General features: G+C 38.8%; 1 protein-coding gene across 10 annotated transcripts in view; it reads right to left on the reverse strand.

Annotated features, from left to right (window-relative positions):
- Positions 1 to 16,922, reverse strand: part of PHACTR2 (phosphatase and actin regulator 2) — a 267,344-nt gene that overhangs the window by 127,717 nt on the left and 122,705 nt on the right. Inside the window, exon 1 of one of the 10 annotated variants that reach the window (XM_015061864.3) lies at positions 804 to 1,080. The exons of 7 other annotated variants lie outside the window; for them this stretch is intronic. In XM_015061864.3, the coding sequence (XP_014917350.1) occupies positions 804 to 849 (46 nt within the window). In that variant the 5' untranslated portion in view covers positions 850 to 1,080. Of the gene's footprint in view, positions 1 to 803; positions 1,081 to 16,922 lie in introns of those variants that run through there. 2 more of the 10 variants (XM_053222161.1, XM_015061868.3) reach the window with 2 other exon arrangements.

Genomic DNA, 16,922 nt, shown 5'->3' on the forward strand with positions numbered 1-16,922 from the left:
TAAATTTATTTCATTATCCAATTACAAATAACGCCACCAAAAAGTTGTTTATCCCTACCCTGCTGGAGAAATGCCAAACGTACCTTCCTTCCCTTTTTTTTTAAGAAAATGGAAAAAAAAAAAAACAAAAAACAACCCAACTTAAAACAGAGGATTGTAACTTAGAAACGTTACACACGATTCCTTCCATAAACTGAACTTTCAGCCCTCGGTAACTGAGTTGGTGAGGTATGTTTCCCCCAGTTTTGTAGCTTTGGAGTCTAACATAAAACAGATTATCTTTTGAAACGATTAAGCCTTTTTAAAGTTAGTTTCTAAGTATTCAGAGTTCTGCCAGGATTAGAGGAGGCAATCAGCACGTCTACTCCGAAAACAAACCATAAATCAGTTGACAAGCTTGAAAGAATTCGGTTCTAGTCTGTTCGCAAGCCAAGCGTAAATACAGAAAAACCTGTTGGCACGTTTATCTAGCTCTCTAAGTTTCCCGTTCTAAAAACACCGCAATACGCAAATGGCGTTTCTCGTAACTTTCAGGCTCCGAAGAAATTCAGATAAACACCCAGGCGAGGCATCTCGTGTGGAAAATGGAGCCTGTGCCTTTAAGGTAAAATCGGCTGGATCCCAAAACGCATTCCACTTCTCCACGACAAAGAGTTTGGGGGAGCGCTACCTCTCGGGTTTCTCCGACGGACTTGGCGGGTTCGGGCACAGCCCGACGTGCCACCGAGCCCTCGGCCGTCCCAGCTGCCCTGAGCAAGCCCAGCGCCCGCGCGGCCGGGGCGCTCCGTGCGCCCGGGACTCACCGCTGCTGGGCTGCGGGGACAGCGTGGAGACCGAGGTCTGGCCCATGTCTGGGGTCGCGGGGCCAGGTTCGGCGATCACGCGGCTCCTTTGGTCCTTCGATCATGGGTCCGCTCGCAGGCAGGTTTCCAAGCGCTCATTTTCCGGGCTCTGCGGAGCTGCCCGCCAGATCCCCTCACCTTCTCCCCGGCGCGGGTCTCCCAGCCCGGCCGGCCGCAGCCGGCGAGGCGGATCCTGCCCAGCGGATGCCTGTCATTCCTCTATGCAGATTAGCTGGGGTCAGGGGTCACGGGGGAGGAGGGAGGGGAGAGGGCGAGGGGGAGGGGAGGAGGGGAATGGGCGCAGGGGGACGAAGTAGTGGGGAGGGGAGAGGCCCCCGGCCGGGTCCCGCGGCGCCCGCGGGGGCTGTGAGACCGGCACCCCCCCCACCCCCCAGGGTAGTAGAGAGTTCAGGCGACTCCCGTTTAACTTAAAAGGTTCAATGTCAAATGATCCTTTAGGGCTGGAAGAAAAGGAATTAAAGTACTTAGTCACGGTACTTAATTTAACAAAATTTGTTTCTTTAAAGTTGGTTTCGTCCTCACATTCTGTTAGCAGTCTTGCAGCACCGTTTGATGTCTGCTCTGTGTAGGGCTTTTCTCCTTTAAAAAATTATCTTCCTTTTAACAAACACAATAAAAAAAAAGTTCGTGTCCTCAGTTATGGAGAACAATAAATCTGGAAGATGGATCTAAGTGTGAAATCAGCTAAGGATACACTTCGCTGTCTACCATCCAAGCGCCAGGATGCTCACCTCTCCTACGTTTAAAAAGAATCACTGTGGGGGCACTTGGGTGGCTCAGTCGGCTGGGCGGCCGACTTCGGCTCAGGTCATGATCTCACAGTCCGTGAGTTTGAGCCCCGCATCGGGCGGGCTCTGTGCTGACAGCTCAGAGCCTGGAGCCTGTTTCAGAGTCTGTGTCTGCCCCTCCCCCACTCACACTCTGTCTCTGTCTCTCCCAAAAATAAATAAACATTAAAAAAAAATTTTTTTTTAAAAAAGAATCACTGTGAACTCACTGAAACCTTGTGGTAAGGGGTTTAAAATATACAAGGGGTATAAATATACAAGGGTTATAAAATATACAAAAGGTGAAAACAACAAAAACAATGGGTAATTTATTTTGAAAGCTAATACTCCCTAGAAGTCGAATTAAATCCTCCCATAATTAAATCTGAACCCCCAACTTCTTAAAAATATGAATACAGGTAAATACTCCTGGTATTAACAACCGATGTGTAATCTATAGATTATATGTATATGTAGTGCACTGCATATATATGTATATATGTAATGCACACACATGCACACATAACCATTAGACTGGGTGTGTGCTGGTCACATAAATGTGTTCACTTTATAAAATTTCACTGAGCTGTACACATGCATAATTTGTGCATTTCTCTGAATGCATGTATTTCATGAAAAAGAAAATAACTGCAATACATTTAGGTCACTTGCCACAGCTTTCACTTTTTAGATTATCCTAGATATTCAACTCTAAACTATTAAAAAATGATATAACATATATAATATAAACTAATAAATTTAAGTTATTTAATACCTTAAACATGAAAATCTTTTTTTTATATTTATTTATTTTTGACAGAGCGCACTAGCGGGGTAGGGACATAGAGAGAGGGAGAGAGAGAATCTGAAGCAGGCTCCGTGCTATGAGCCCAAAGCCTGATGTGGGGCTGAACTCAAGAACCATAAGATCATGACCTGAGCCGAAATCGGATGCTCAACTGACTAAGCCACCCAGGCGCCCCCGAAAATCTTTTTTTCTGAAGTTTGTTTTATTAAGATCACACACAGCCTTGCTTAATTTTTTGAAAGACATTTGCTTGTCTGTTTAATCGCAATTATGTAAATTGCCCTATTTTTTTCACACCCAAACAGCTGTCTATTGTGGAGACTCCCCACCCCCCTAGAATAGTGTGATCAATTATCTACTTCTCTTTGCCTAATGCATTCTTAAGAAACCTGAAGTTTTTTAAAGAAATTGAGGATTAACCTAGATGTGAGTTCTAATTAGTACAATGAAATCAATCAACTAAACTTCTTTATAATGTGCAAAACTGTTGTATTTTGGGAACACATCCCACCTGAGGGGCTCATCATTGAGAGCAAACAATTATAATGGCTCTTCCATTCCTTTGCCTTAAAACAACAACAAAAATCCACAGTTAAGTGTTTTTTCAACTGAAATTGAAAAGAGGGAACTTCACACTCTTCCTTCCACTAATAGAGCCTAATTGATAAGGGAGGTCATTGGTTAGAAGAAATATACAGTAAATTTTGCACATTAAAATATGTAAATGTAATGATTTTTTTTGAATTGACAAAGGTTAAATTTTGAAGCTGTTTTTGCTATCATTACTCCTTTTCCTTGAGAAACAATAATGTGTTTCTTTTTATTTCTTCTACAAATTCTTATTTCAAACATCAGAGGGGTACTCTATAATTCTCTTCTTTCAGGATTTGCTAAATCTGTCTATATTTACCTTATTTAAAACCTTTCAGGATTTGCTAGTTAATATAATCTTAGCCTCATCTGAGATTCCTATAATCCCCTGATCAGGTTACACTCTTCTCTCTGAAACTTTTCCAGTTCCATTACATTATCCTTGAAGCATGTCAACCAAAATTGCAGTGTGTATCCAGGTTTCTTTATAAGGGTGGGACAGTTATTCTATTTTGTTGCCTTTTTGTCACAGCTAACAAATTATACTAATGAACATAGAAAGTCTACAGAAATCCCAAAATTCAATTTTTAGGACATCATGTAAAGGTTATAAGTTATCATCTAACAAGAGTATTTTAAGATAATTTCCCCCAAAATTGCCTTTTTTTTTTTTTTTTTTTTGCCTTACTTGAGATGTGATCTATAAGTCAGCCAATTAACAGTCTGACTAAGAGCTCTGGGTGTTAATCCTACAGTTTATGGTTTAACTGTAGGAACATTTAATGTCATCAGAAAAATATGGACGTTTCTCTGTATATCACCTCTCTCCACAGAGTTTATAAAAATGCTAAACAAAATTAGTGCCAACGTCTAATTCTGAGGAAACCATCTATTTTTATAATTCTCCAGCATTTATCCCATTGATCCTGCTCCTTGGTCTATATTTCTAAACCAAACTCTTATCCAGCAATATCCTGGTAAATACTCAACACTCGGGTTTGTCTGGGGATGGGGACAAGATTGATTTGTGACTTGTATGTAGTATTTGCTTATTTCCTTAATGTAAATACTCCTACAATGGCCAATTCAACAAGCAGTTGACTGGCTTGCAAAATGTATGTCAACTAGTTTGCAAAATTCCTGGAAATTTCACAACTGGTCTATATGAGCTGCCTTCAGCAAACCACTACTTTCATCTTTTATAATATACTGTCATCAGATCACACCATGACTGAAATTGAGGGACAGTCTATGTTAAGCCTCCCTAAAAGTATAGAATGATGGCATCTACTGATTTTTCCACCCTGCAATCTAAATATCTTTCAATCCCTGAAAGAACTGTGATTTATTCATTTACTTCCAGAAAGAAGTTAAAATGAATGGATTAGTTAGATAGAATTTCCCCTTCCTGAATCTGGTTGGCCTTTTGACAAAGGGGTTATAGGTATGTATTAAGGTTTTCAAGCATTTTACGTTTTCACCCAGATTTCACTAGTCTGTCTGATTTGGAGTTACAAAGTTCTCCTATCTGGGGTAACCAGAGTTACACCTGCACCCCTGGTGGATGAAAATTACTATATCTACTAGACAGAAGTTAAAAGCATAAATAAACCTAAACTTAGGCACCTATTTTTTTTTTTTAATTTTAAGTTTATTTTTATTTTTGAGAGAGAGACAGAGAGAGTGGGCAGGGAAGAGGCAGAGAGAGATGGGAAGAGAGAATCCTAAGCAGGCTCCACCCTGTCAGCACAGAACCCGATGTGGGGCTCAAACTCATGAACTGCGAGATCATGCCCTGTGCTGAAACCAAGAGTCGGACACTTAACCAACTGAGCCACCCAGGCACCCCAACTTTAGCCATCTACTTGTGAAAAAGTCCCTACCCTACCAGGTCAAAGTCCAAATTGTAGATGTAGAGGTACAATTTGGTGGCTAGAGAAGATGGTGATTAGAACAATCACCACTACCAAATGCTATCATTTAGGTGACTGCCAGCCTTTCTAGGTGGCCTAATCTAAGCTTGGAGTGGGAGAGGGATCTCACTCTTTTTCCCTCAAGAGCACAAATGCCATGAATACACATCCTGGGTGTCTGCTTTGCCCAGATGCTGCAGGACCCATTTTGAGAACCAGCAGTTGTGGGGGGAAAGAAGGGTTAGGCAGACTCCCAGGAGATGAGATGGTTGGTCAGAGCAGTGGTGGCCCAGGAGGCAATATGGCTGATGGTGGCCATGTCAGAAGTAGATGAAGGTTCTCTTAATTGTCACCCTTATTTCTGGACTTGCCCATGAAAATCCGATGAATTACTGACATTTCCCTGAGTAAGGGGAATTATAGTCAAAGAAAAACTCTTTCCTAGTGAAAAGGAAAGGAAACTTAGTAATTAAAACAGTAGTTTCCCAAATAGGATATTTTTTCAATGTATTGCTTTGTTTTCTAGAAGAAACAATAGAAATTCACAGGTCATCTAAAACTATTATTTTAGACAATTATTTTCTTTCTACCTACCATTCATTGTCAGGTTTATTAAAAGGCAGAAAACTTTTTTCTCCCTTCCTCTGATGGAGGTGCTAGAGCGCATTTTTTTTTTTTTTAAGTGTATGTCCTGCCAAAGCCAGCACACTAGAAGGCAATTTTTAAAGTTAGAAGGCTATTTTAACACAAGGCATTCTAATAATCAGGTAAAAGAATACATAACTCAGAAACTAAAAACTAACATGCAAACATTTTTAAGTATTAAGGTACTTTTTTAGTAGAATGTCTGCCAGCTTTTAAAAACTCTGTATTACTCCAAAACTTGGCTACATTTTGTGAAAGGCAGCTTACCTAGAAAAACAGAACTACTAAAATGCAAATAAAAGTTTTATTGGATCTTATACTTTCAGTTGACATTCTGTACATGTAACTAGTGTTTACTTTTTTAAATGCTATTCTAGGGGTGCCTGGGTGGCTCAGTCGGTTAAGCGGCCGACTTGGGTTCAGGTCATGATCTCGCGGTCCGTGAGTTTGAGTCCCGCGTCGGGCTCTATGCTGACCGCTCAGAGCCTGGAGCCTGTTTCAGATTCTGTGTCTCCCTCTCTCTCTGACCCTCTCCCTTTCATGCTGTCTCTCCCTGTCTCAAAAATACATAAACGTTAAAAAAAATACTAAAAAAATAAAATAAAATAAAATGCTATTCTATAGCATTGCAGCCAAATGCTTCCTATGTCTTTTACGTGGACAATTCTGAGAGATTTTAGTGTTAACATGATAATATAAACAGACAAAGGAGAATTTTGGTTAAAAGAATGACAACTTTGGGCGTTCTAGTTATATTAAGCGTCTGTAGGACAGAAAAACACATTCCACAAGTATTAGAACAGGAAACAAACCTGTAAAACAGGCTTTTCTTTCCTATTGTTCTCATATTTTTATATGTTTTATTTCCTGAGCTCTCCTTCTACTGCTTGCTCAAGCTAGGATTACCAAAATACCTTGCCCCTGCCTTGCCCAGAGCGAGTCTCTGCAGAGGGCGTGCTGTGTCTCACGTGTGCTTACTTAGTGATTGAGTCGGACAGTTGGAAGTTTTGTTCTGGAAAATAAAGACCTTATGGGGTGCTCCTGGAGCTTCCTTTTCCAAAAATTTTCTCCACCCCAGGAGAAATAGTGTGAATTTGCTACACTTTGTTTCACCAGGAAAACAAATGACTCATCCACAGTATCTAAAACTCTGACAACTGCTATAAAATTAATATTCTTTACTGATCGAAATCTACAGAGACAAATTCTTAAAGACATCTTTAATGACTACTATCCAATTTACAGAAAATAATTGCCCAAAGTAAGGTCCAAATCTTTGTTTTGTTAACTGTCACATCCATCCCTAAGACCTAACAAAATATCTGGTACATAGAGGGCATTCAATACATAGGCAATGAATAAAAGAATAAGCATTTACACTACCTCTGTAATTATGGCAACTTGAAGTGTAGAACTATAGGAATGAGTTTGATAATAGTATGCTCACTCCAGAGCAAAATAATAACAAGTCTGTCAATGACTGCAAATTTGCTTTTATATTCTGTTCTCTAAATAATCGCCTAGTCATTCAACTACCTCAGCTGAGCACCTCCCAGTGCATGGGATGTGAGCGAGGTGCAGAACCCACAGTGTCTCCATGTATATGTAGATGGTGGAGGGTGAGTACTGTGGCTTACAGGTAAATGATTATAGCAGTGAGAACTATGATAGAGATGTGTTCTACCAGGAGTTAAGGATGAACAATGGGCTGCTACAGAGGAGGCTCTGAACCTTATTAATTGCCAAAGCCGCATCTTTCTAACACACAGTCAGCAATTCATTCTGAAGTTGCCCCCAAATTGTGACATGCTTCCTAAATCTAAGAAAGATTAAATTCTGATAATATGTGGTTAGTATTAAGTGCATCTGTTTATTACTTACAGCTGTCTGAGGAATAATTTACAAACTCTAAAATCTCATCACTTTATGTAAACAGTTCAAGGAGTTTTGGTAAAAATATTGTGTAGGCACCACCACAATAAAGTTTTAGAAAACTTTGAGAACCCTCAGGAGTTCTGTTAAGTCCTGCAGTTAATCCCCATCCCGCGCCCTGGCATCGGGTGGCTACTCACCTGCTCCCCATCTCTAGAGTTTTGACTTTTCTAAAACTTCACGTAAATGGGTAACATCATATGCAGGTTTTTATATCTGGCTTCTTTCACTTAATGTTTTTGCTATTCATCTGTGTGGTATGGATCAGTATTTTGTTCCTTTTTTGTTCAGTAGCGTTCCATGGTATGGCTACACCAAAGTTTGTTTATCCATTTACCAGTTACTTGGTATTTGGGTTATAACTTTATCTCATTGTATTCCTATACTGTGAAAATATGGAAGATCTAAGATCTATATTATATTATATGTATGATAGTTCTGTATCAATAAAAATTCATGGTTCATTATTCACCTAACAAATATTTATTATGCTGCTTCTTTGTACTAGGCCCTGTTCTAGGTATTTGATGTACAGAATTAGAATCTGGTTTTAATTTATTTATTTTTATTTTAAAGAGAGAGAGAGCTTGTGTGAGTGGGGGAGGGGGTGGGGAGGGAGAGACACAGAGAGAGAGAGAGAGAGAGAGAGAGAGAGAGAGAGAGAGAACCTTAGGCAGGATCCACTCTCAACATGGAGCCCGATGCAAGGCTTGATCTCACAACTGAGCCACCCAGGCATTCCTGATGTACAGAATTAAACAAAAAGTAAAAATAGCTGCATTCATAAAGCTTATATTTTATCTTTATTTTATTTTACTTTATTTTATTGAGAGAGAATGTGCCCACACAAGCAGGGTAGGGGACAGAGGGAGAGGGAGAGAAAATGACACCAGAGTGGAGACAGATCTCATGCCTGTGAAGTCATGACCTGGGCCAAAATCAAGAGTTAAACACTTACCCTACTGAGCCACCTAGCTTACATCTCAATAAAAGGACAGAAAATAAACAATGAACACAACAACTCAGTAAATTTTATAACAATTTAGAAGATGAAAAGTGCTATGAAATAGAGAAGAGTAAGAAAGATTGGATTAGCATGGATCAAGCAGACGAAATATTTTTAAGGTTATGGATTTGAACAATCCAGTTGACAAGCTTGATGAGAGATGTATGTGGAGACTTGTACTCAAGAAATAGCAACTATACAGTGAGTTAACACTGGATCATATGCAAAATCTCAATAAATTTTAAAGACTTCATATTAATCCACAATCTCTGACCATCGTGTAATTAAATGTATTGATTTCTTATAAATCAATAGGAAAAAGTTAAAAACAGAAACAAAAACATCTTCCACAGATTTTTGGAAATTAAAAAAAAATGCACTCCTAAGAAACACAAGGAAATCCATTTGTAACTTATAAAATGTTTAGGACTAAAGAACAGTGAAAGTATCACAGAACATGTGGGATGATGTTAATGTGGTAATTAGGGGTATAGTAAAAGCCCTAACTGCATTTATTTAGAAGGAAGGAAGGAAGGAAGGAAGGAAGGAAGGAAGGAAGGAAGGAAGGAAGGAAGGAAGGAAGGAAGGAAACTTGGTTGTTTTAGGGAACAATAATATACTCACACAAATAAATTAGGTAAGTACTAAACTGATGTGGCTGAAAAAGAAAAGAAGAAAAAGAACGGAGAAGAAAGGGAATTTTTAAAAGGTTAAAAAAAAAAAGCTGAGAGCCCAAATGAAAGAACTAAAAATCAAGAGAGATGATTCACTGCTTTGGTATATTCAGTACCTTCATTCATCCATGTGAAAAGCAAGTGCTGACTCAAGGAGAGAAGGCTCTATACTTTTGAATGAAAAAAGTCATTGGAATGTAAGTCAAGACAATTCAAGATGAAAAACAGAACTACCTGGAAGTTACAACAGCTGAAACATCACTACTAAAAAGGTGAATTTAAAATTTACTATTTTGCATTCAGGGGAAAATACCAATGCATTTTTAGTATTATTTAAACCACTTTCATTATTAAATAGCTCAGCATCCTATAACTAAAAACAGATGAAGAACTCCTATCTACTGCTTATTTTTGTTTCCTTTAGAGTAAATATCTCTCTGTAATATTTTTTATTTGTAGTACAATGGTATCTTTAAAACTCCAAATGGCATCGTAAGGGAATCACAAACAAAATAAATAGTTTCCCATATGTAACAGGCTTAACTTCAACTGTTCTTTACTTTTATGCTTCTGGTACTTAAAAACAGGAAAAAACAAAACAAAACAAAACTATAAGGTTGGTTCTTTAAAATATATTTACTTTTATTGAAACTTAAATCTAAATCTAAGAAATGCCTCCAAGTAACGTAACCCTCTAGGGAAAGTTGTACGTTGAAGAGGCTTTATGATATGAAATGGATTTCAGTAACTGCAAATTACTTCTCAGTTAAGGGAAGTTGACACATTCTCCAGACAGGTGACACAGATGGAAGCTGAGAAGGTAGGTGAGGCACCTGCATGTGTTCAGACTTCATCTTTCATCAAAACAAGATTTATTCAGGGAGAAATCATACAATCACACAATTAATAAGTAGACATTCAAAATGGGCTTGGAATATTCCATTTTAAATGTAACACACCCCTCTCCCAAGCAATGAGGTTCTTTTCACTGAAGTGTTTTCATTCCCCAACTTCTTATGAGAATGCACAAAGAAAATTTCTACAGAGGAAAGGAGAACTCAGTATACAAAAAGAAGCAAATTTAACCTGAAAGTTTTATTGTTATACTTTTTTTTAAATGTTTATTTATTTTTGAGAGAGAGAGAGAGAGAGCGAGAGCGCACACACACAAGCCAGGGGGGGACAGAGAGGGAGGACAGAGGATCTGAGGTCTCTGCACTGATGGCAGTGAGTCGGACTTGGGGCTTGAACTCAAGAACTGGGAGATCATGACCTGAGCCCAAGCTGGGCGCTTAACGGGACTAAGCCCCTCAGGCGCCCCTGTTGTTACACTTTAAAAGGCAAATATGTAGCAGGAGAAAATGCTGTGAATTTTGTTTTGCTGTAAAGTATTCCAAAGCCCACATGAAGCCCCCAAGATTTCACTGTTCTTCTGATTATTTGGTTTCTACTTCATAGGTGTATATGCAGTATGGTTTTGTGAATCAAGGAGTCATATGGTGGTGTATTTCTTTGAACCAATGCTGAATACAATATTCAACTACGTTTATTAATAAAACGGTCAATATTAACATACATTTCCCATTTGAGTCCGTGACTTTAGGGTGATAATTCTTGCTTTGTTTCCATGTTAAATATTATTCTATTCCATCTAGACATGCAAAAGCACTATGAATATTTAGTAGTATTCCCATTACTTATGGCAGTATAGAAATACCTGGTACCTTACTCTGAAAACTGATATCACCATCTGAAGAATGATTCTTTCATAGCTTGATAACACTGTAGTTACTAAAAATTCATAGCTTATTTTCAACCCACATTCTATCTAGGTTTACCTAAAGCTTTGGTTCTCAAATCTCTGTGTCTCCCTCTTTTATTACTATCAGAGGATTCATCTTCCCTTTGATTTCATTTTCTGTCTCCATGGGTTGACTTAATTCTCAAAACCTCACCTCCAGTTCTCCTCTATGTTATGCTCTAAGAGACATGTTGGCTTATATGTTGAGTCCTCTGGGACCTTAATCTATATATTTCTATAGCAACTTTCCCATGGAATCTGTCAAGGTTCTCTCCTCATCAGTCTCCAACACTGGATTGAATGTCATTTGGAGGCCGTGTTGTATTTACCATTGTAAGAGCAGCACAGAGTCAGCACATGGGTAAGTGCTCAGGAATTTTATATAGGATGTATTTTATATAGGAAAGGGAAGGAAGGAAGGAAGGAAGGAAGGAAGGAAGGAAGGAAGGAAGGAAGGAAGGAAGGGAGGAAATGGTAGGAAACTATGGAGCTGCTTCATTCATTCAACAAATATGTATTGATTGCCACTGATATGCAAGGGGAAAAGACAGTAAACCAAAAAAAAATCTTTTTCTTCATACAGCTTACTTTCTAATAGTAGGAGATATAGAGAGGTAGGTAGGTAGGTAGGTAGGTAGGTAGGTAGGTAGGTAGGTAGATAATATGAGCAATTTCACTCCTCTTGGGCTTTCCATCCATATTTTTTATTTGGGATAGTCATTAAAAATGATACAATGTATACAACCTACATTATTCTATATTACTATATTACTCTATATCATACAATACAATAGGCACCTCCAGCCAGATATCTTATAGTTGCAGATGATAAGTCCACAGGTATTTATTTGTAGGTCAAGAATGGATCACCGGTCACAGTCTTTGGGAGCCTAGACTTACACTTTGGTCTGTCACTGATTTAAGTGACTTCCTAAGAATTGCTTCTACAGTTCAGATATGCTGGGTGGAAGTGGACAATTCAGCTTTGCCAGTATAATATATTTTTAAAGTAATCTCTATGCCCAGTGTGGGGCGTGAATTTATGACCCTGAGGTCAAAAGTCTCATGCTCTACCAACTGAGCCAGCCAGCCACCCCTCCACTATAATCTTTTTGAATGAAATACGCTATAGGTTCATAAAGGCCATATATTTTGATATATAAACTACATTTCTCCTCAGTTATTGCTATAGTGTATTTTTTTGGCTCTGGCCCTCTCTCCACTCACCAACGGGGAAAGTGTTAGTTAGCTTAACCATCTGGATTTTTTCCTCAGCGGCTAAGGACTCTTCCTGTTCCTCTTACACCTCTCCATCAATTCAAATTAAATTTCACATATATTCTGCTTCCTGTAGTTCTCCATTTTTACTGAATAGATCTTCCTTTCGAGTAATCTGTGTTCCCACCCGTATTAGTTATCTATTGCTGCATAACAATATTACCACAAATTTAGCAACTTAACACAACACAGAGTATCTCTTAGTTTTTGTGTGTCAGGAGTTAGGGCACAACTCAATGGGTCCTCTGCTTAGAACTCAGGACCTCACAAGGCTGCAATCAAGGTGTCAGCTAGAGCTGTGGTTCCTCTAAGGCTTAACTGGGGAAGGCTATGCGTCCAAGCCCGGTGAGGCTGAGGCAGCATCCCATTCCTTATAGAATGCCAGACTGAGGGCCTCTGTGAGCTGCTGGCTGTGGGCTGGAGGTTGCCCTCTGTTCCTTACTTTTTGGCCCTCTCCACATGGCAGCACACAACATGAATTTGCTTCTTCGAAGCCCGGAAGAGAGCGTCTCCTAACAAGGCAGACATCGTAATCTTACGTAACATAATCACACACACATAATCGCACACCTCCTTGCCATCATCTATTGATTAGAAGAAAGCCCCAGATCCCATGCATTCTCAAGGAAGGGGGCTTGCACAATGGTGTGAATATCGGGGGGTTACCTTAGTATCTCTCCACCATACTCTCAGTGTTAAGCAACGTTTCTTGCATGACCTCAGTCAAATGTTTCCTTCCTGCAAAAGCAGAGTAACTGAGAACTGTCCCTTCCAGCTTGTTAACCTGTGTACAGTGACTTGTGGGTTAATGGACCTTTCTGTCGGGGCTGCTTCACAGCTTCACTTCTCCCACTGCTCAATCCTGCTGCTTTCCCCTCCCTTCCAAAGCTGTAGATCCCAAGAGGCCTCCTTAATAAATGCCCTGCATGCTAAGCTTTGTCTCTTTCTAGGGAATCCAACCTGTGAGAAACTACTGATAAACCCAACAAAATGGATGACCCTCAAAACCATTATACTGAAAGAAACCAGACACAAGAGTATATATTGTATGATTGCATTGATAGAGTTTTAAGACTGAAAAAACTAATGGACGGTGAAAGAAATCAGAACCGTGTTTGCCTCTGAGAGAGGACTGACAGGAAGGAGGCATGAAGGATCTTTTTGTGGGGATGGGAATAATCTATATCTTGATATAGGTTGCATGATGTCTGCATCTGTCAAAACTCACTGAATTATTCTCTTAAAATCTGTGCCTTTCACTGTATGCAAATTATATCCCACCTCCTCCCCCAAATGTAAAAAAGAAAGGTAACCACATCAAATTTGGTTCAAGTTCAACTATGGTCATCCAATATTCGAAATATTTAAAGTTTCACTATGCTCAATCACGCTTCTTTTTATTTGGAATCTGGCAGTTAATTTTTTGTTTGTTTTTGAGTGACAGAGGACAGAGTGTGAGCAGGGGAGGTGCAGGGAAAGAAGGGGACACAAAATCCAGGCTCCAGGCTCTGAACTGTCAACACAGAGACCGATGCGGGGCTCTAACCTGTGAACTGTGAGATCATGGCCTGAGCCGAAGTCGGACGCTTAACAGACTGAGACACCCAAGTGCCCCTGGCAGTTAAGTTTTTGAGTTGAAGTTTAGAAATTAACATGTCTTTGTGTTCATGTTTTTGTGGATTGCAAAATTAACAGACAGGATCTTTCTGTTTGAATCATTAATTTAAAATGATACACTAATCAGCATTACAGAAGTCTGTTGAAAGCCACGAAATTGCTTCTTCCACGATGTCATTTATTCGTGAATGAAAACATTGGGTGCAATATTCATTCAACTACAGATTCATCTACCTGAATGTTCATTTAGCATTGATCTCTCAGAAAAGTCTAGATCAGCTTATGTAATCATAAAATCATGTACCTTTAGGGCTGGTCTTTCCCAGAGACTTGAGATCTGTCAGTCTGCAGACAAGGAAGCTTAAGCTCACAGGAGATAACTGAGTTGCCAAGGTCAGTTGCCTTGGTCTAACCTGAAGTAGACTGACTTCCAGGGCACATCCCACCAGGCAACCCTGCCAAAGTCTTTGTGCCCATGCTCTCTTCCACAGCTTGGCTTGGAGAAGAAAACAAATGGATTTTATCTTGTGATTTCCTCTTTCCTCCACTATGTTTCTTGCTTTAAAACAGTTGCCTCAGTAATGGGCTTAGGATGACAAGTGCAGTTGGTGGAATAAAGGACTCTTCCTTGATCTTGATAGAGACGTAATTTTTGCCAGAAAGTAGGGGAAAACAGTGCCTCTGTTGCCTCCTTGCTTTCTCCGACCTTTTATGTGGCAACTCGCTGGGAACAAGCTTGGTGAAAAGTAAACTACATTTGATTCTCAGTAGACAAGTGTGACCAAGAAACTGAGGACACTTTATTAAAAATTCCAGAGACTTTCCATCTCCAAGGAGAGATAACAGCTAGTATGTGGTAACAGGTGCACAGATTAGAACTAAGGCTGAAACATGAACAGCAGGTAAATCATAAATGTAAACACCACATTGCAATCACCTCTTTCTCTCTAGCTTTTTCTCACAAATTCAATGGCTTCCAAACAATGAGTTGTAAATCTTTGCTTCAGATGTTTTCAAAGCAACACCCAGGAAAGCAGATAAAGGCCAAGGGAGAAGAAAAATACAGAGAAAGCCTATAGTTAATGACATATTCCAGCCTCTCTACTCATCTATTTTTTTATAGTTGTTTTATTGTAACACTTTAAATGAGATCTAATTCCCATAGCTTACAATTCACCCATTTGAAGTGTACAATTGAATAGTTTTCAGGATAGTCACAAAATTGTGTGACCATCACTACAATCAGTTTTAGAATTTTTTCTTAGAATTCTTTCAGCAAGAAACTCTGTACCCATTAGTATCCCTTCCCATTTCCCCCAAATCCCTCCAGCCCTAGGCAACTACTTATGTCCTTTCTGGCTCTAAGAATTTCCTATTCTGGACATTTCGTATAAATGGAATCATATAATATGTGGCCTTCTTTCACTAAGTACAACGTTTTCATGGGCCAACCATGTTTTAGCATGTATCGCCACTTCATTTTGTTTTGTTGCCAAATAACACATATAATATATATTACATATATATATATATATATATATATATATATATATATATATATACACACTGCATTTTATTAACCCCTTTGTCAGCTTGATGGACACTTGAGTTGTTTGCACTTTGGGGCTATTGTGAATCATGCTGCTTTGAAATTCATGGACAAGATTTTGGTGAATGTATGTTTTTATTTCTCTTGTGTATAAACCTAGGAGTGGAATTGCTAGTTATATCATAATTCTCTAATTAATTGTTTGAGGACCTGCCAGATTGTCTTCCAAAGTGGCGGCACCATTTTACATTTCCACCAACAGTGTATGAGGGTTCCGATTTCTCCACATTCTTGCCAACACTGGCTCTTATGTGTCTTTGATTATAGCCATTCGATACATGGTCTCTTACTATGGTTTTGATTTGCATTTTTCTGATGTCTAATGATGTTGAACATCTTTTCACGTGTTTACTGGCAATTTGTATATCTTCTATGGAGTTACGTCTATTCAGATCCTTTGTTCATTTTTAGTTGGGCTGTCTTTTTTTGTTTTTAATTTTTCATGCATTTTTATTAGTATGCAGTCTTTAATATCCAGTTTGTAATATTTGTTAGTGGTATTTGTTGCAAGACCATGATTTTTTTCATTTGAAACTCAAGATGTCTTTCCTAAATATGATTACCAAAAGAGGGAAATAGAGGCACCAGGTGACGTCTGTTTCTTAACTGAAATGATCAGTCCTACCCCCCAGTAAGAAGATGTATTTATGAGAATTTGACTTGGAAAGAGTCTTAGAGAGATTGCCTAATCCATTTGACATGTGAAAACTGAAACCTGGAAGATTTAAACTTCTTGTTCAAAGTCACAGAGGGACTAATACTTACTGTATGACTGGATTGAAGTCTCTCCTAACTCTTTGTCCCAACTCTTTTTATTATTGTAGTGTAATAGTTCTTTATATATTCTATATACAAATCCATTATCAGATAAATGATTAACAAAAATTTTCTCCCTCTCTGGATTGTCTTTTCATTTTCTTCATAGTGTCCTTTGAAGCACAAAATGTTTTCCCTTAATAATGTCCAAGTTATCTATTTTTTCTTTTGTTTCTTATGCTTTGGGTATTATGTTTAAAAAACCATAACCTAATCCAAGATCTTGAAGATACACACCTAGGTTTTCTTGGAAGAATTTTACAGTTTTCTCTCTTACATTTAGATCTTTGGTCAATTTTGAGTTAATTATTTTGCATATGGTGCAAGTTTGGGCTCCCATCTCATTCTCTAGCATGTAGATATCCATCTGCCCTAGCACCATGTGTTGAAAATATGGTTCTTTCCCCCATTGAATTGTTGGGGCAATCAATTTATCTTTGTTGAAAATCAATTTTCCGTAAACGTAAGGGTTCATTTCCAGGCTCTCAATATTCTTCTATTTATTCCATATATAAACTACTGCCCCCAAATACACTTGGCATATGGAAAGCTGCCTTAATTCTTTCAGGTCATTGGTAAACAATGTCCTCAAAGCACCATAA

The sequence above is a fragment of the Acinonyx jubatus genome, chromosome B2 (assembly GCF_027475565.1).
Source record: "Acinonyx jubatus isolate Ajub_Pintada_27869175 chromosome B2, VMU_Ajub_asm_v1.0, whole genome shotgun sequence".
NCBI classification, from domain to species: Eukaryota; Metazoa; Chordata; class Mammalia; order Carnivora; family Felidae; genus Acinonyx; species Acinonyx jubatus.